The sequence below is a fragment of the Rhinopithecus roxellana genome, chromosome 10 (assembly GCF_007565055.1).
Source record: "Rhinopithecus roxellana isolate Shanxi Qingling chromosome 10, ASM756505v1, whole genome shotgun sequence".
Taxonomy (NCBI): domain Eukaryota; kingdom Metazoa; phylum Chordata; class Mammalia; order Primates; family Cercopithecidae; genus Rhinopithecus; species Rhinopithecus roxellana.
In genome coordinates this window covers 92,525,958-92,545,211 of record NC_044558.1, presented here as the reverse complement: position 1 = coordinate 92,545,211, position 19,254 = coordinate 92,525,958, and the positions used below count along the sequence as shown (strand labels likewise).

The 19,254-nt window shown below is 54.7% G+C and overlaps 2 protein-coding genes across 6 annotated transcripts in view; one reads left to right on the top strand and one right to left on the bottom strand.

Annotated features, from left to right (window-relative positions):
* The window catches only part of TPCN1 (two pore segment channel 1), a 73,519-nt gene extending 58,763 nt beyond the window's left edge, over nt 1-14,756 (top strand). For 3 of the 4 annotated variants that reach the window (XM_010368766.1, XM_030938301.1, XM_030938300.1), the window contains 13 exons: nt 3,239-3,295; nt 3,376-3,429; nt 4,558-4,630; nt 5,639-5,746; nt 6,816-6,887; nt 7,413-7,502; nt 8,790-8,905; nt 9,629-9,675; nt 10,279-10,347; nt 10,543-10,627; nt 11,568-11,707; nt 11,900-11,980; nt 14,584-14,756. In XM_010368766.1, coding sequence (XP_010367068.1) covers nt 3,239-3,295; nt 3,376-3,429; nt 4,558-4,630; nt 5,639-5,746; nt 6,816-6,887; nt 7,413-7,502; nt 8,790-8,905; nt 9,629-9,675; nt 10,279-10,347; nt 10,543-10,627; nt 11,568-11,707; nt 11,900-11,980; nt 14,584-14,700 — 1,109 coding nt within the window. In that variant the 3' untranslated portion in view covers nt 14,701-14,756. Of the gene's footprint in view, nt 1-3,238; nt 3,296-3,375; nt 3,430-4,557; nt 4,631-5,638; nt 5,747-6,815; nt 6,888-7,412; nt 7,503-8,718; nt 8,906-9,628; nt 9,676-10,278; nt 10,348-10,542; nt 10,628-11,567; nt 11,708-11,899; nt 11,981-14,583 lie in introns of all 4 variants that reach the window. The other variant, XR_004059463.1, reaches the window with a different exon arrangement.
* A 3,574-nt stretch (nt 14,757-18,330) lies between these two features.
* SLC8B1 (solute carrier family 8 member B1) overlaps nt 18,331-19,254 on the bottom strand; it is a 35,595-nt gene continuing 34,671 nt past the window's right edge. For both annotated transcript variants that reach the window (XM_030938298.1, XM_030938299.1), the window contains one exon: nt 18,331-18,816. In XM_030938298.1, coding sequence (XP_030794158.1) covers nt 18,619-18,816 — 198 coding nt within the window. In that variant the 3' untranslated portion in view covers nt 18,331-18,618. The remainder of the gene's footprint in view (nt 18,817-19,254) is intronic.

The window sequence follows — 19,254 nt, the reverse complement described above, 5'->3', positions numbered from 1 at the left end:
TCGAGGCGTTGAGTGCTCGTTGCTTGGGTTGGTCATTGTTTCTAGGCCTTCCCATGGATAGAACTAGGGTTTTGTTTCTTTAAAGATAAACTGTTGTGAGTTCGTGCTGATACTTCACATTCAGGCCTGCAGGGATTTTAAGATTAAGAATCTAGATGTGTAAGACTGATTTCATGAATCTTACACATCTAGATTCTCAATCCCTTTTTTTTTTTTTTTGTGAGACAGAGTCTCATTCAGTCACTCAGGCTAGCGTGATCTCAGCTCACTGCAACCTCCACCTCCCGGGTTCTAAGTGATTCTCCTGCCTCAGCCTCTCGAGTAGCTGGAATTACAGGTGTATGCCACCATGCCCAGCTATTTTTGTATTTTTAGTAGTGATGGAGTTTCACCATGTTGACCAGGCTGGTCTCGAACTCCTGACCTCAGGTGATCCGCCTACCTCAGCCTCCCAAAGTGCTGGGATTACAGGCGTGAGCCACGTGCCCGGCCTAGATTCTCAATCTTAAAATCCAGGTTGTCTTTGAAGACAATCAGACACCAACAAAGAAGAAAAATATCCAGGTTCTGACTACACTGGCACAGTTATTCATTTGCTTTATCTCACAGTCCCAGGATAACAATTGCAACATAATCCCAATGATATAATTCCTAGAAACATCAGTCTGGGGATGTACATTCAGATTACTGTGGGGTTTTTCGTTTGTTTGAGACAAGGACTTAGTCTGGTGCCCCAACAATGGCACAGTCATGGTTCACTGCAGCCTTGACTTCCCAGGCTCAATCCATCCTCCCACCTCAGTCTTCTGAGTAGCTGGGACCACAGGTGCGCACCGCCACACGTAGCTAATTTTTTTATTTTTTGTAGAGTTGGGGTATCCTCATGTTGCTCAGGCTGGTCTCGAACTCCTGGCCTCAAGCCATTCTCCTGCCTTGGCCTCCCATAGTGCTGGGATTACAGGTGTGAGCCACTGTGCCTGGCTTTGTGTTTTAAGGTCACCTGGAATAGTTCCTTTACATGTGGACATGTCACCAACGGGATACACATTTGGATTTTTTTATGCCATGTTATTTTTTATTTTTTGGGATTGCTTTTGGCATTTTATTTTATTTTATGGCCAGGCATGGTGGCTCAGACCTAAAATCCCAGCACTTCGGGAGGCCGAGGTGGTTGGATTGCTTGAGCCCAAGAGTTCGAGCCCAGCCTGGGCAACATGGTGAGACCCCCCATCTCTACAAAAAAATACAAAAGTTAACTGAGTGTGATAACTCACACCTGTAGTCCCAGCTACTTGGGAGCCTGAGGTGGGAGGATCACCCGAGCCTGGGGAGGTTGAGGCTGCAGTGCACGGTGATCATACCACTGCACTCCAGCCTGGGCAACACAGTGAGATCCCCCATCTCAAAAAAAAAAACCCCAAATTTTGTTTCATAATTACGTAAATTAGGACTGGGCATGGTGGCTCATGCCTGTAATCCCAACACTTTGGGAGGCCGAGGCAGGCAGATCACTTGAGGTCAGGAGTTCAAGACCAGCCTGAGCAATGTGTTGAAACCCCATCTCTACCAAAAATAGAAAAAAGTAGCCATGCACGCCTGTGGTCCTAGTTACTTGGGAGGCTGAGGCGGGAGGATCGCTTGATCCTGAGAGGCAGAGGTTGCAGTGAGTTGTGATGGCGCCACTGCACTCCAACCTGGGTGACACAGCGAGACTCCATCTCAAAAAAAAGCAAAAAAAAATTATGTAAAATACTTACATGGTTCCAAGTCAGATCTACAGAAAATATATATATTGAAGGAAGTTTCATGTCTATCCCTGTCACTTCCCACAGTGGGCAACTTTTATTTATGGCTTCTTCCATTGTTCAAAACCTGTAAGTTGGATGCATATCAATATCTCTGTCTTAACCAATAGCATATTTTATGCACTTTTTTCTGCCACCTGGCTTTTTGCAGTTAACAATGTGCCCTGGAGACCAATTCATGGTAATATGTAGAAATGAGGTTGGGTATGGTGGCTCACACCTGTAATTCCAGCACTTAGGAAGGCAGAGGCGGGTGGATGGCTTGAGCCCAGGGGTTTGAAACCAGCCTGGGCAAAGTGGCAAAACCCCAGCTCTACAGAAAATACAAAAATTAGCTGGCGTGGTAGTGTGCGCCTGTGTTCCTAGCTCCTCAGGAAGCTAAGGTGGGAGGATCGCTTGAGCCCAGGAGGTGGAGGTTGCAGTGAGCCAAGATCACACCCCACTGCACTTCAGCCTGGGTAACAGTAAAACCATGTCTAAAAAAAAAAAAAAAGAAAAGTAATATGTAGAAATGTACCTTGTTTCTTTTCTTTCTTCTCTCTTAGAGAGAGGGTCTTGCTCTGTCACCCAAGCTGGAGTGCAGTGGCACAAGCATAGCTCACTGCAACCTTGACCTCCTGGGTTCAAACGGTCCTCCCACCTTAGCCTCCTGAGTAGCTGGGCCCACAGGTGCATACTACCACATCTGGCTAGTTGTTTTTATTTTTTGTAGGGATGTGGTCTCCCTGTGTTGCCCAGGCTGGTTTCGAGCCCCTGGGCTCACGCAATCTGCCTGCCTCAGCCTTCCAAAATGCTGGGATTACAGGTGTGAGCCACTGTACCCAGCCTGTGTTTGTTTTTATGGTTAAAGTACGCCACTTTATGAACGTATCATAGTCTGTTCAACCACTCCCCTACTGATGATCATTGAGATTGTTGCCAGTGTTTTGCTATCACAAATAGTGCTGCAGTGAATAGCTTTCAGATACATCTTATATTTTTGCTAGTGCATCATTGGGATGGTTTCTGGAAAGTGGGATCGCTAGGCGAATGGCTTAATACATATGCAGTTTTTCTAAAGAGTTCATGCAGTTTTTTTAAATTAGAAGTCTCTAGGGAAAAACACATGTTTTCAATACTTGAATGCCTTGTATATTGTCCATCTTTTACACCAATTTGGAATAATCTCTACATCATAACTGGTATTCACACAGTGACAGAGGGAGTGTTTTTAGAAATTTGTAGCTGTTTCTAGGTGAAAACACTGGTTGATTTAGCTCCCTTGGTAAGAGCACTGAGCAGAAAGACGTTCCCTATCAAATGGGTGTGTGGAGCACCCCCATTCTCCCCATCCCGTAGAGCTCCAGGAAGTTAACCAGGGACAGCAGCTGTGACCTGCAGATTTCTAAGCCCCCCTGTTATTTCTCTGTCTTTTATGGGCCTGTGTATTTCAGACTTGGTGGTGGCAGTCAACGGGGTCTGGATCCTCGTGGAGACGTTTATGCTGAAAGGTGAGCCCTGCTTGGGGACTGGCCATGTCCTGGCCGGCACACCCAGCTTGCCTGTGAGCTGCTACTTCTCTGTCTTACAGGTGGGAACTTCTTCTCCAAGCACGTGCCCTGGAGTTACCTCGTCTTTCTAACTAGTAAGTTTCTGACATGGCTTTGCTGGACTGCTTGTTTTAAAATTGTCTGGGAGAACTTTCATTCAATATAGAACCTCATGGTTCTTCTCTAAAACAGGAAGCTATAAAGAGACAGAGTATTTAGTCTGATTCCATGTCGTCCCTGTTTAAAACTCTTTCGTGGTTGTCCACTGCCCTCTGGATGGAGCCCAGATCCTAGGCGTGTGTGGCCCTCCATTCGGCTCTGCAGCCCCACTGCTTGCCAGCGCCGTGTCCCCCGCTGCACGCTATTGCCCTCCTCAGTGGCCTCTGCTGCCTGCTGCTCTCGCCTGCCTCTGGGCTGTGCACAGGGGTTTCCTCTGCCTGGTGGTGTCTCCCCCAGCCTCTTCCTGACTTTCCTGCTCCTTCTATCAAGTCTGAGCACACTGTGCTGTCTGTCATTCCTTGTTGGCGTCTTTTCTCCCACCGAGCTGATAAGCTCTCTGCCCCAAGGGGTGCCCTGCACTGGTCACTGTTGCACACCTGGTACCCAGTGCGAGGCCCAAGATGGAAGAGGTAGTCGGGACACGCCTGTTGGATGGACACATGGTTAGCAAGGCCCTGCCCAGAGATGGGAAGGGAGGATTTCTCTCTCTCTCTTTTTTTTTTTTTTTGGCAGGATCTTTCTCTGTCGCCCAAACTGGAGTGCAGTTGTGTGATCATAGCTCACTGCAACCTCAACCTCCCGGGCTCAAGGGATCCCAAGTAGCCTCAGCCTCGCAACTAGCTGGGATTATAGGCACACAGCGCCACCATGCCTGGCTAATTTTTGTATTTTTTGTAAAGACGGGGTCTCACTATGTTGCTCAGGCTGGTCTCCAACTCCTGGGCTCAAGTGATCCTCCTCTCTTGGCCTCCCAAAGTGCTGGGATGATAGGCATGAACCACTGTGCCTGGCCAGTTTCTTTTAAGCAGATTACTCAGTTGGCCACCATCTGGGCCCTCTCATGGAGCACCTGCTCTCACGGTGGGACATGAGTGAGGCCAGGGCTCAGCCTGGAGGGCACACGGCCAGCAGGAAGGCTGCAGACTGTGGAGGAACCTCAAAGAGGAAACCGAGCGGGGGAGGATGTGGCGGGGCTGCTGCCGATGGACTCCTTCTGTCCGCAGTCTATGGGGTGGAGCTGTTCCTGAAGGTCGCCGGCCTGGGCCCTGTGGAGTACTTGTCCTCCGGATGGAACTTGTGAGTGGACAGCGTGTTTCTGACGCAAAGCTGAAACTCTGATGGCGGCCCCAGACCCTTCTCCGCACACCCCAATCCCAGGCCATTTCTGGAATTGCAGAGGGAAGGTCTGAGGACGGGCCGCGGCCTGTGTCTCCCTCAAGCAGCCCTGCCCACAGCCCAGGAACTCCCCAGGGTCAGGCCCTTGTCTGAAGCCTCTCAGACCACCCACGCCAGTCCTTCTGGAAATGGCCTCTTGAGGTGCCACAGGCTGGTTGGCTCTTCCTGAGTCATTAAACTTTTTTCTCTTCCATAAAAACCACAATGCCCACAGAGAAGAATGCTCCCCCACCTTCCTTGATCAGCAGCATTGAGACCCACGTGGCCCTTCTGCCTGTTCCCCAGAGCGTGGGAGGTCACTTCCCTGCCCTGTTCAAGTTAACTGGCCCGTGAAGTCAGGCTGCACTCATGAGGTCTTGGGCCGCGAGGGTGAGCGGGTTAACACACAGAGCAGATTTGGGAGGAGCTGACAGCATATGTGTGCCCTGCGTGTCTGGAGAGGAGAGAGGGTCCTCTGGCTTGGGGCAGGGCAAGCTGTTCTAACAGGAATCTCACTGGAAGGGCCTGCTTTCTTCCCTCAAAAAGTTCCTTGGGGTCAGGCTGGTCCACAGTGTGTAGCCAGATGTCTGTTGAGCGGAAGACGAGGCCTGTCTCCAGGGCTGCGGAGGCCGGGGCTTCTTTCCTCCCCATCATTAGACCAGCACGGGGCCCTTTGGAGGGGGTTCCCGGGCATTTCTGGCCCTGGGGTCAGAGCACTGAGGCCTGACTCCCAAGACACATGCTGGGACAGGGCCTGGCCACCTTGAAACCCCAGGGTGGCAGGAAGTTCTTCCCGTAGCCGGCTGGTTCCTGTTGGTGTTGCTGTGTCTGGGCTCCGTGGGAGGGTGGCTGTGCACAGTGCCAGGGAGGGGAGCAGGCGCAGGGAGGCTCAGGGCCACAGGGTGGACCTTGGCCTCTCCCCTCCTGCAGGTTTGACTTCTCCGTGACAGTGTTCGCCTTCCTGGGACTGCTGGCGCTGGCCCTCAACATGGAGCCCTTCTATTTCATCGTGGTCCTGCGCCCCCTCCAGCTGTTGAGGTGATGGGGCAGGGCAGAGCTGGAGAAGGAGAGGGAGAAAGAGTGGGAGGGCGGGAATGCCCCAGGATTGGTCCGGGAAGTGACCCAGAACGAGCCAGAAGGTTCACAAGCCAGAGTCATAGATGTCACCCCCTGCAGAAGTGCCATGGGGTCACCATCCCCACCCCTGAGGGTGTGCAGGCTGCCTGTGCCCCTCCCCTCACTGCACCAGGCATCTCTGGGCAGAGAAGCCCAGCCCATGACTCATGTGCACCCCACCCGAGGTGGCATTGCACCAGCCACAGGAGCCCATGTGCTCAGTCACAGATCACAGAGCCACAGGTCTGAGGCTTGGAAGGGCCTTTCAGGGACCCCTCGTGCTTTTCTGGCTCAGCTTCTAGTGGAGAAAAGTCCTGTGTGGGTCCCAGTGATTTCCCAGGGACACTGGAGGAAGTCCCAGGCGAGCCTGCCCCACTGACGGTGTGTTTCTTCCTAATGAGAGGTCCCAAGGTTCTGTGCCCTCAGAGCCTGGGTTTGCCTCCTGTCCCTCCAGCTGCAACCCCATCCATGTCTGCCCCATCCTCTCCCAAGGCGGGATGGGCAGGGCAGGTGCTGGGAGGGGTGGTGGCGTCTATGGAGGAAAAGCCTACCGCTTTGGCGTGTGGGGGTGGCCTGGGGCTGTCCCTGAGTGTCCGCCTCCCTCCCACTCCCTGCCACCCTTCTTCACTGGTGAGCTCCGTTGCCCCCACTCCCCAGGGCACACAGGCTTCTCCCCCGTCTTCCCCGGGAGCCGCTGCTCCTGTCTGAGCCTGCAGCTCTACTGCAAGGAGACGCAGCCTGGCCCTGCTCCTCATCATGGAAGGGCCCCGCCCAGCCGGTGTCCTGGGGCTGCCACTGTCCCTTCCTTCATGCATGAGTCACCTGAGCCAAGCTCAGGGTTGGTGGCACCCAAGGGAGCAGACGCAGGTGGAGGAGATGCCCTCTCCTGTCTTCAGCATGTGGCGTGTAGAAGGCGGGGCTGGCATGTTCTGAGGGCGGGGGCTGAGGCATGCGCCTGTGTGTGGAGGTGACGGGCGTCCTCCTCACTCAGGCTGTTTAAGTTGAAAGAGCGCTACCGCAACGTGCTGGACACCATGTTCGAGCTGCTGCCCCGGATGGCCAGGTACTGCCAGCCCCTACCCCGGCCTGCAGGTCCAGGTGCCATGCGGTGGTGCCCCGTGGGGGCGGGAGCCAAGTGGCAGTCGGGGGAAAGGAGTTCCACAAAGGACTGCAATTGAGGGCCTGACAGGGCTCCAAGGAGCCTGGAATCTTGACCACCACAGGTCTCCTAGGCACCATTTTTCTCCACTGACCTGTCTGACATATTTAGAAGGGAGGGCAGGGAGCGGTCAACTTGCTTACCACCTGTGTCTACGTTCACAGGTAAGGGGTCACCTGTGAGTCTACCTTCACAGGTAAGGGGTGAATCTCTGGGAAAGGGGCATTTGTTCATAGCGTCCTGACTTGAGCCGTTTTTCACCCCAGAGCTGCCCCACGAGGCCCCTTCCCCGCAGGCACTTTCCAGTTGGTGAACTGACCTGGGGCGTGGCCCCACAGTCAGCCCCACGGGTCCGAGGAGGCCGGGGCTGTGGAGGAGTTGTTCCCCCTCCTGCCGGCCCCGCATCACCCTGCCCCTGTCACCCCACAGCCTGGGCCTCACCCTGCTCATCTTTTACTACTCCTTCGCCATCGTGGGCATGGAGTTCTTCTGCGGGATCGTCTTCCCCAACTGCTGCAAGTGAGTAGGCGGTGCCCGGCCCCACCCAGCCCCAGGCAGTCTGCGTTTCCGGGGCAGAGGGCTGGCCAGGGCCAGGATTGGTGTCCTTGTGGCCTTGTGGTCCTCAGGGATGCTCCTCTCTGAGCAACCACCTTGCTTTGCTTTCAGGGCTTAGTTGAGTGCAGTGAGCTAAACGAGGGTCCTGGACTCGGGGTCCCTGTTTCCCCATCCCCCAGATAGGGTCGGGAGCTGTCAGCTCACCCTCTGCCGAGGGCTGGAGACCACCCCCGAAGTAGCCCGGGTCCCGAGGTCAAGTGCCATGGCTTCCTCCCACTTCTCTCCTGGAGTGGCTGGGGACCTGGGCCAAGACCAGTCTTCTAGGGACAGCATCATAGGATAAGACAGACGGACACATGCAAGAAGGTCATGGTGCTCAGGGATGGGGAGCAGAGAGTGAAATCTCCCATGACCACTCCCTTTCTCCTGAACTGCCACAGTGAAATCACTGCACACCGCCATTCATTCATCCTCAATTCAGAGTCCTCTTACATTTGGTCTTTACAGCCTCAAGCACCGATAAGGAAACAGTTTTACAAAGACACTGGTAGCTTTGAGACCCAGTTTGAGTGTCAAGCTTGGTCTGGAACCAGAAGCCTATAGCAGTGGGTCCCAGACTTTAGAGCACATTGCAGTCACTAGGGAGCTTAGTGCAAGCTGGAGACGTCACCTGTGCATCTGATGCGTGCATGTGGGAGGAGGCTCCCTGGTGGCCCAGACACTAGACTTCTATAAACATTAGCATGGATACTAACAGAACAGCCATAAAGGATTAGAAGAAAAGTGGCAAATATGAGCTCCTCAAAACAGGGCCAACCTTTTCAAATACTTGCTCAGGCCAAGTATCAGGGAAGCCCCAGTAGGGAGTTCCTTCCCCGGGGCTGTGGCCTAGTGTCCAGCCTCAAGAGCAGATCCTAGACGGGGCAGGTGCAGGGAGGCCCTGGCCTCTCCTCCCTCTCCTGCAGGCAGTGGGGAGAGAGAAGGCCCCGCCTGCAACAGAGAACTTCCAGGTGACAGAGGTGGGTCAGGCTGGCCAGGGGCTCCCACCAAGCCCAGCAGGCAGGAGTAGCCAAGAGCATTCCTCCAGCGGGGACCCAGGCATGAGGTGGAGAGGGTTAGGCAGGAAACGAGACTGCGGGCAGAACAGAAGGATCCTTGGCCAGACTTTGGTTTGTTTCAGAGTTCTGTCCTCTCTGGAGGTGACCGATCGCCTTGTGACCCTCCTTCCTTTCTCCCTTGTGCTCCGGCCAGCACAAGTACAGTGGCAGATGCCTACCGCTGGCGCAACCACACCGTGGGCAACAGGACCGTGGTGGAGGAAGGCTACTATTATCTCAATAATTTTGACAACATCCTCAACAGCTTTGGTGAGTGGGAAAAATCACAGGGGGCACATTCCCTGGGGACCCCGCCCTTGTCACCGCGGGTCCCAGAGGTGTTGCAGCAAAAGTCTCTGGGCCTCTCCCTCCAGCACCGAGGGCCACACTTTCTGGAAGCCTCCCTGGCCCAGGTGGAGGACGTGGTCTGCCCAGCCTTAGCAGTGAAGTCCAGGCCGGATCCTGGAGCTCACTCAGTTGCCTGATTCCACTCTTTCCTGATACTTTCTCAGTATTTGGGGAGGAGAAGAGCTGCAAGCCTTAGCTGGGCGGGGTCCCCTCATCACAGTGCCACTTGCAGAATGGGACCCAGCCACACCAATGCTGCTGCAGCTGCACTGCCCCCCAGCTCAGGCTGCCCACAGCCCTCTGCCCATCCCCATGAAGAGGCAAACACAGCCAAACCGCCTCTCCAGAAAAAGGGTGTGCCCCCACGACACTCCAGATCTGCGCCCAGTAAGATCCAGATGGTCTCGTGTGGCACAGGCTGCCGAGGCAGAGGGTGTGTCCTCTTGGGGCCGGGCCACAATGTCCTGTGGAGCCGGCGCCCTAGGAGTGCCTTGCCTGGCCCTTCCTGGAGTCACAACCCAAGCGATCATATGGCGACCCCCTCATCTCAGCACATGGCACCCAGGATAGCTGGCAAGAGGCCACTCGAAGTTGACTTTGAAGTGGGGCCTCATCAGAATGCTTCTTTCTCCCTTCCCCCGGCAGTGACCCTGTTTGAGCTCACAGTTGTCAACAACTGGTACATCATCATGGTAAGAGCTCGGGCAGCTCTGGGGGTGTCTTCCCATCAGTCCTGGGGTCGGCCCTGGGTCTCCCCCCCAACCCAGGGTATATTGTTCTTCCCGTAGCCGCAGGGCTGGGGGTCTTGAGTCATGCTGTGTTGGGGTTCAGCCACAGGATGGCTGGGCCCCAGGAGCCACCCCTCCCAGTGTTGGCTGGACTCGGCTGTCACTCCCATCTCCCTGCATGTTCCCAGCAGCCAGGAGATGCCACTTAGACTCTGGGTCTCTGTCCCGTCTCGCCCACTTTAGGGATGACTTTTCCCTCTAGTGACAATGCAGCGAGCATTGCTGATCTCTTTATTCCATTCCTTAAACTTTCCCGACTTCCAGCCCTACTGGGATAAAGGCTGCCCTGGTTCTGGATCCAGCCATCCAGGGGAGCAGCCAGGGCTCCTTCAGCAGTCAGGAATTAGTGTTGGGCCCAGAGGGGCAAGCTCCCACTCCTCCGTCTCTCACAGCCAGCCACAAATCAGGGTGGGGTCTACGAAGAGCCGGGGCCATGGAGCAGCCTGTGTAGACGGGGACCTGCCCTGCATGGGCACCCCCTCACTGGCTGCTTCCCTTGGTCTCCAGGAAGGCGTCACCTCTCAGACCTCCCACTGGAGCCGCCTCTACTTCATGACCTTTTACATTGTGACCATGGTAGGTCCCGGACCACAGAACGCTCTTTGTCCTTTGTCTTCCACGTCACCAGCTGCCCCTGCTCTTCAGACTGCAGCGTCAGGGAGTGGGGCCGGTTCCCATCTGGCCGGGCTCTGTTGGGCGTGGGCTGCGCAGCAACAGACACCCACCCACCCTCCTCCCCTGTCTTGCCCCTCCCTTCCTGTCCCTGGCCAGGTGGTGATGACGATCATTGTCGCCTTCATCCTCGAGGCCTTCGTCTTCCGGATGAACTACAGCCGCAAGAACCAGGACTCAGAAGGTCTGCAGGGATGATACCTTGGGCATTTGATGTCTGCCGCCTACCCAGCTCTGTCTGTCTGGGTGGCCGTCCAGCCAGCCATCAGGCTGTCATTTTTCTGCCATCTGGTTATCCAGCTTATCTATCTGGCTTGTCTTTCTAGATCTTGTATTTGTATTGATTTTCAAATATTTAATGTCAGAAAACATGATCTAACTTTAAAACAAGACAGTGCATGTCATAGTTGGAGAAAAATCAAGAAGTAGAGAAAGGCTTATGTGGCAGCAGCAGCCCGTGCCCTACCTTCCCCCTCCCATCCTCCAGAGGCTTCTCCCTCTTAGCTATTTCTTCTGTTAGTCATCTCCACATTTCTCAATAATAGGTTCACACTACAGTTCTTGATTTAAATGGTGTAAACATTGTTTATAGCACAGGCGAATCGTATTCCTGCTGCAACTAGATGGTGCTGGCTTTAGTGACTGCCTCACTCTTCCCCAATTCAAAACTGTCCGCACTTGATTGCTTGAGCCCAGCAGGTCATGGCTACAGTGAGCCATGATCACACCACTGCACTCCAGCCTGGGCAGCGGAGTGAGACCCTGTCTCTTAAAACAAACAGAATACCCTGTGCCCACACCTGTTACTACTCATCCTCAGATCTCTGTTGTATCAGACCATCTGACCATTTTCTCTGTGTTTAGAGGCCTCTTCCTGAAACCCTCTGGCCCTGTAACAGCTGCTGGCTAGACCTGCGCTCCTGACATCACAGCAGAGAGGGGGAAGGGAAGGGAAGGGAGGGCCGAGGGGGAGAGCAGGATGCCAATGCAGTGTTGGTTTAAAGAGGGAACCTTAAGACCCCCTGTGTAGGGGGGTCAGGGAGGTACGAGACCCAGCCAGATTGGCGGCTCCAGCCCTTCCCACACCTCCAGACCCTTCCCACACCTGCCCTCCCTCCCTGCAGTTGATGGTGGCATCACCCTTGAGAAGGAAATCTCCAAAGAAGAGCTGGTTGCTGTCCTGGAGCTCTACCGGGAGGTACGGGGGGCCTCCTCCGATGTCACTCGGCTGCTGGAGACCCTCTCCCAGATGGAGAGATACCAGGTGAGGAGCCCAGGCCCTGGTCTGAAGGAGGGAGGCAGGTTTCACCATGGTGTGATCCCTTCCCTCAGATATTGGTAACATTTTTGAGTGACACAGTTGCAAAAGCCAGAGAAGTGGGAGAGGCCAGCTGTGGCACCAGGGGTGGGACCTGAACATCTGCAGCCCAGCCCTGCAGCCTCTGCTCTTCCTTAGCAACGTTCCATGGTGTTTCTGGGACGGCGATCAAGGACCAAGAGCGACTTGAGCCTGAAGATGTACCAGGAAGAGATCCAGGTAGGAGTCTGGCTGACCACGCTGCGAGTCTTCCCCCGAGCTACGTCCTGGGAGGGGCAGGGAGCTGCTCCCCAGCCCTCTGAGGAGAGGGAGAAGGCTGGTAGAGAGATGCGGATCGTCCATCGGGACCACTGCTGGGGTTGTGTGGGACCTGAGTGGGGCCCACTTAGCCTTAAACCCTTGACACGTGCACAGCAGAGGCAGCTCTCCCATTTGCCTGCCGCCATATGTCCCTGCCCCTTATGAATTCTCCAGAACCTCCATCTCTTATTCTGAGTCAGCTGCAAACTCAAACGTGTGTAGCAAGAAACAGCGAGCAAAGAGGAAAGAGCAGTGACGGTGGTGAACTGGCAAGGATGTGCCTGTCCAAAGGGGACACAGCCTCCTCCCAGCTCCAGCGAGTGCTGCCCAATAGGAAGAAGGTCTGCTGTGGCCAGGCCGCTTGGTGTTTTGTTTTGAGATGGAGTCTCGCTCTGTCTCCCATGCTGGAGTGCAGTGGCGCAATCTAGGCTCACTGCAACCTCCGCCTCCTGGGTTCAAGCGATTCTCCTGCCTCAGCCTCCCCAGTAGCTGGGATTACAGGCACACGCCACCACACCTGGCTAATTTTTGTATTTTTAGTGGAGATGGGGTTTCACCATGTTGGCCAGGCTGGGACCGCTTGGGGTTTTTCATAATTGGGTGTTTGTTTTTTTTCTTTTAGAGATGGTATCGCTCTGTCACCCAGGCTGGAGTCCAGTGGCGCGATCATAGCTCACTGTAGCCTCCAACCCCTGGGTTCAAGTGATCCTCCCCACTCAGCCTACCCAAGCAGCTGGAACTACAGGTGTGAACCGTGACACCATAATTATCTTATTTTGTAGCGGTGAGGTCTTGCTATGGTCTCAAACTCCTGGCCTCAAGCGATCCTGCCACCTTGGCTTCTAATTTAAGAAAAGGCAGGCCAGGCACGGTGGCTCACACCTGTAATCCCAGCACTTTGGAAGGCCAAGGCAGGCAGATCACTTGATGCCAGGAGCTCAAGACCAGTCTGGCCAACATGGTGAAACCCTGTCTCTACTAAAAATAAACAATTTAGCCAGGCCTGGTTCTGTGCACCTGTAATCCCAGCTGCTGAGGAGGCTGAGGCAGAATTGCTTGACTCCAGGAGATGGAGGCTGCAGTGAGCCAAGATCATGCCACTGCACTCCAGCTTGGGTGACAAAGCAAGACTCTGTCTCCAAAAAAAAAAAAAAAGGCAGAGTCAGATGTTTTTCTTTTTCCTTTTCTTCGCACAATCTCCCAATCTCTACATATTGGCAGCTAAGGAAAATATCTCACAAAGCATCATGTGGGCTGGCACTTGGCACTGTGCCTTCCAGACCATGGGCCACCAGCACATGAGCCCTGCAGGGTCTTCTCAACCACCTCAGGGTTGCCAGGGCTCTGGGGAGCCTCTCCTACACCAGCTGTGGTGGCTTTGCTTTGTTTTCTAGCATTTTAACAACTCGAAGCCCTTCTGTTTCACTAAAACGGTGACAACCGGGGTCCACACCTGAAAAGCAGGCGGTGCCATCCCCAAAGCAGCTTACACATTCTCTTCAGGAACACAAGAGACTCAGGCAGTGTTCTCTGGGCTGATGTGTAGCGGCTCACTGAACTTGGTATCACAGAGACATGGGAATAATAGAAGCATTTGACCTTGGGCAAGTCACTCCATGCCTGTCTGTGCAAGCGGACAACTGTGCAGCAGCACCCACTCAGGTGTGGTCGGAGGGAGGTGTGCTGCGCTCGGCCTCTGCCCTTCTGCCTGTCCATCTGCTCCAGGCTCAGTTTTCCCCTCTGTAAAACAAGGGTGCTCAGAACTAGGCCATCCTGAAGCTCTCAAAGTCTATGGTTCAGTGTTTTAAAAAGGCGGGTAGGGTATGGTGGTGCATGCCTGTACTCCCAGCTACTTGGGAGGATGAGGTGGGAGGATCACTTGAGCCCAGGAGTGGAAGGCTGCAGTGAGCCGTACCTCGCCACTGCCCTCCAGCCTGTGCCACACAGTGAGACTCTGTCTCCAAAAAAAAAAGGAAATGTGGGGTATACTTCTTAATTCCTTAATTACCTGAATACCTCAGTCCCTGAAAATGTCAGAGGTTATAATCATGGCCTTGGGTGGGTGCACTGTTGGATGTTTTCAGAATGCCTTCACATTCCTGTTGGAGGGTGAAAGTTAGGTGAAGTATCAGTACAATACAGCTCTGAGCCTCAGTATCTCAGGTGTGAAATGGACACAATTCCTGCCAAGCTCAAAAGGGGTCACTCAGGGGGACCCTTTAGTGAAGGGTTATGCTCACAAACAAGGGGCGAGGGTTGTTCCTGCCTGGACCTGTTGGACAGCTGCTGTGTGCAAGCCTCCAGACACTAGGGAAAGATGTCATTGTCATTTTCGCCTCTGGGGCCATATTCAAAATTCCCAGCATTTCTGGGCCTGTGACAGGGGAGTTTCAGTACCAGCTGGGTGAGGCTGGCAGCCCTGCCCCCTCCAGCCTGGATGCTGTGGGCTGTGTGACCTTGTGGGGTGGGCAGGGCACGGGGTGGGGTGCAGCCCTCAGCGCCCCCTCTGCTCTCTTCTCCAGGAGTGGTACGAGGAGCATGCCAGGGAGCAGGAGCAGCAGCGACAGCTCAGCAGCAGTGCAGCGCCCGCCACCCAGCAGCCCCCCAGCAGCCGCCAGCGCTCCCAGACTGTTACCTAGCCCAGTGCCCGAAAGCCATCTCTTCTATGCAATAACACAATAATAGTATTACTCTACTGCGATGTACGGAACTGTGGTGTGTGTACACATACTTACGTATATGCACATATTTATATACAGGAAGAAAGAAGACAGACAAGATGGGGCTCGGTTTATAACCACCTTGCCCTGTTTTCCTTAACTCCAGAAGCCAGTTTGGTGAGGGGTGGGGTGTGGCCACCAGGTCTGAGCTCTTCCTACTGTGGAAGGCTCCAGAAGCCCCTTCACAAGGAAACCCCTCACCTGGATCCAGTCGACTCTGCGGGACTTGCCCCCCACGTGGGCTGGCCTCCGTCGGCCATGTCCAAAGCCGTCACTGCTACTGCTTCAGGCTCACGTGCCCCGACCTGATGGCATCCCCACCCCTCTCCCGGCGGCCCATGCCACAGGTTTCTGTGTTTTGCTTTTGGGACCGAACCACTTAGGAAGGAAAGAACGCCTGGTGTCCAGGGTGGTATTTTCAGCTTCTGTGATAATGTCATGCAACACTCTTCGGGGACCAGTGCCCAGGATCTAATGGGAAGTGGAATTGGGGTGACTGTGCCCATGTGGCCAGAGCTCAGTTAGCCAGTTCCAGGCGGCCACAGACTACACTGACCAATCTCCTCTCTTGGCTCTGCAAGCCTCCCACCCAGCCTTCTCTGGCTTAACCCTTATTGACAAAAATCCTTCCACAGTGGCCTCCTTGGGGACCCAGACCCTGGAGGAAGGGGCATGAGGCAGGAGGTAGGGCCGATGTCTGTAACCCAGACCACTTCCTGGAATGGGCTCTTGACCAGATCCCTTTTTTGTGATTTATCCTTGCAAGCAAAACAACATTTTGGTTAATTAAGGATTGTGCTAAAGCTGATACCAGGTCCTTCACACGTGTGCACTAGGAACAGGAGCGAACAGCACAGGGAGATGCTCCCTGTGGGACGCAGCAGCCCTGTGGCCCTGGCCCAGCTCCCAGCCACACTCCCTGGCTCTGCTCACACCAGAGATTACAGTAGCAGGAGCTGTTGGTGCAGAAGTAGGTTCAGATGAACCCTCAGTTAACGTCACCACCCCCCTCTCCCGCCACAGTACCCACAGAGGCAGGGTCAGTGCAGAGGTTGCTTTGGTTCCGCTTTCCTGGGCCACAGAACAGAGCACAGCACAGGTTCCATAGCAGGAGCTGCAGCGGCAGCATGGAGGGTGCGGAGGGCAAGGAGTGCGCTGCTGGGCATTTCCGGCCGCCCCGGCCCTCTGGTGCCTGCTTTCTGTGACTTCAGAAGGAAGGTGGACAGAGGCTCCCTCTGGCCTTGTCCTTTTCTCAGCCACAGAACGGGCGAGGTGGTACCCAACCCCAGGGGAGCAGTACCTGGACCCCCAACCTCTGCTCCCAACCACCTCCAAGGCCAAGCTGGATCCCACAGCCAGCATGGCATGGTTCTCCCCTTCCCCTCTTCCCAGGTCAGGGGAGTTGGAGAAGTGGTGGGTGTTTGTTTTTAAAGCACAGCCCTTTGGGAAAATCACAAATTATTGAGACTCACTGTGATTCCCCTGGGAGTCAGACTGGCTTTGTCCTCTTCCTCTCTGGAGGGCCATGGGCCGTCACCGGGAGCTCCACATCGAGCCCCAGGCCAGAACCCCCTCCCTTTTGCAGAGAGGGAACTTTATTGCACAATTGGGTGCCTTTTAGCTTTTGTGTGTTGAAATGGGCATTTTGGAAGCAAGGGTCAGGGGACAGCTTCTAAAGGTGTGAGTCTCTGACCTGAGCATCTGGGCCTTGCCTCAGCCCTTTCTCCCCAGGGGTGGAAACCTGGAGGGGCCAGCAGCGCCCCGGGGTCTGCCCAGGGCAGTCGAGGCCCCCTATTCCAGGAGAAGGGGGATCTCAGCCCTGTTCAGAGCAAGTGAAGTGTCCATCCGCCCAACCCTGTCCTGAGAAAGGACCCGGTTTTGGCCACAGGACCCGACAAATGCCTCATGGCAGCAGTGTTAACAGACCAGAGGTGGGCGCCCTTGTCATTGAGGCCAGGGACAGCTATCTCCAGGTTATGCCTGGCCCCACCAAGCAGGGAGTTGGGGTCCCCCCACAGGCTGTGAGCTCTGTGGGCCCCGGGATGTGATCTAGCTCAGATGCCCTCTCGTCCTTGATGTCACAGTTGAGTGCACCCAAGTGACACTCACTGGCAGCCAGGGGCACAGCCTGTTGGTGGCGGCAACAGAACTGTGCTCCTCCCCAGCTCCTCGCTTCCCCTCCCACAACCCCAGCCTTACTCCACCATGCGGACAATCATTTTGTACGGATCACGGGAGCAATGCTGTATGGTTTTGTACATCGGTGGTTTGTTTCCTAGAAAACCCACTACGTCTCTGGATTTCTGGCATATTAATAAAAGAGCCTCTGCTTTGTAAACACGGTTGCTGCCTCTTGACTTCTGTGGTTTCGGGTATTGTCGGGAGAGTGGTCCCATCCAAGGCCATGGCCACTCCTGATCCTGCCTCAGCCCCACCCCGAGTCGGGCCCTGGGCTCAGCCACTCAACGCTGGCCCCAGGTGAGGAAGAACTGGTGATAGTTGGGGGTATCATTTTCTCTACACTTGAAATTTTGAATTTTTTTTTTTATTTGGAAAAAAGATAGTTGAATCCCTTTTCTTTACCAGCATAAGGCAGTCAGGCAAACCTAAGAGTTGCTTATTTCGGCAGCATAAGGCAGGGTCACTGCATGACAGTAAGAAGGCACAAGGTCCCCTCATCTGTCCTTTCCCAGCTCACAGGCCTTGGAACCCCGCCCAGGGTCCCCACTGAGGGAGGCACAGGCACGGTCCTACTGACTCCTGCTTGGCAGCTGGAGAAGCCCAAGTTCCAGCACAAACAAAGGAGTTTGTGGACAGTCGGGGCAGAATCCTGGAGGGAGCGCCTGAGCCGCCATCCCACGTGGCAGCTGCTGGCGTAGCAGTGCCTCGGGCTGACGTCGTTTTGGGAGCAAGTGGGTTCAGTGAAGTGTGTTGCCATGAATGGCACCCACTGCTTTTGGCTTTATTAACGTGGCAAGGAGAAATTCAAAATTAAGTATGTCTCAAATTCTGTTTCTGGCAGATGGTGCAGCTCTGGAGCTCAGCCCTTGGCGGCCTGATTCCCAGGGGTCCAAGCCACCCTTGTTCTCTGAGTCAGGGTTGGGCAGCCACTTGTGCCCTGAGAAGGTACCAGAAGGCCTGAAGCCCAGGCAAGGGGAATGGGCAGCGCCTGTGTCTCGGGGGTACCTCCAGCATGGCCTGGAACACACCCAGCTGTCCCCTTCCCCCAAACTCCAGACCTTCTCAGAGGAGCTCTGGGGGTCATTCAAGGGGGCCTTCTAGCTTCTCTCTGGAACCCTTTGTCCAGAGCAAAGCCCGGTTTCCAAGGTCCCCAAGGCAAGGCTGTTAGATGCTGGCAGCAAGAGGTACAGAGCAGGCCGGGCGCCGTGGCTCATGCCTGTAATCCCAGCACTTTGGGAGGCTGAGGTGGGTGGATCACAAGGTCAGGAGATCAAGACTGTCCTGGCTAACACGGTGAAACCCCATCTCTACTAAAAATACAAAATAGCCAGGCATGGTGGCGGGTGCCTGTAGTCCCAGCTACTTGGGAGGCTGAGGCAGGAGAATGGTGTGAACCTGGGAGGCGGAGCTTGCAGTGAGCCGAGATCCGGCCACTGCACTCCAGCCTGGGCAAGAGAGCAAGACTCCGTCTCAAAAAAAAAAAAAAGTACGGAGCAGTTCTCTCAGCTCACAGCAGTGACCTCAGATCTCCAGCAGCAAGGGCCACGCTCTCGTGTCCACAGGGGCCTTGCAGAAATGCTCCAGTCCCTGGGCCTCCCCCAGCAGGAGGGGTGGGGCATCTGCCTGCAGTGAGGCCACAGCACTAAGCAGCTTCAGTCACGTGCTTTTCAGGCGAACCACTCCAAATTCAGTGAGGAGGGCCACAACAAGGAAGTTCAGGTAGAAGAGGAGCAGGCAAATGCCGTAGACTCTGCTGAGCTGGAAGCACTGCAATGGGACTGAGACCAGGGAGAAGACGAGGCTGAGCCCCAGGGCGCCTGCCAGGACCCACACCAGCAGTCCATCTGGCTCCAGCTGTGGAAGAATGAGGGGAGAGAGGCTGGGTCACTGCCCGTCACAGGCCCCGCCCCATCTGCAGCCAACATAACAATGCAGCCTCAACAACAATGCAGCCTCAACAACAATGCAACTCAACAACAATGCAACCTCAACAACAATGCAACCTCAACAATGCACCCTCAGCAACAATGCAACCTCAACAATGCACCCTAAACAACAATGCAACCTCAACAATGCACCCTCAACAACAGTGTAACCTCAACAATGCACCCTCAACAACAATGCACCCTCAACAACAATGCAACCTCAACAACAATGCACCCTCAACAACAATGCACCCTCAACAGCAATGCAGCCTCAACAGCAATGGAACCTCAACAGCAATGAACCCTCAACAGCAATGCAGCCTCAACAATGTACCCTCAACAACAATGCAGCCTCAATAACAATGCA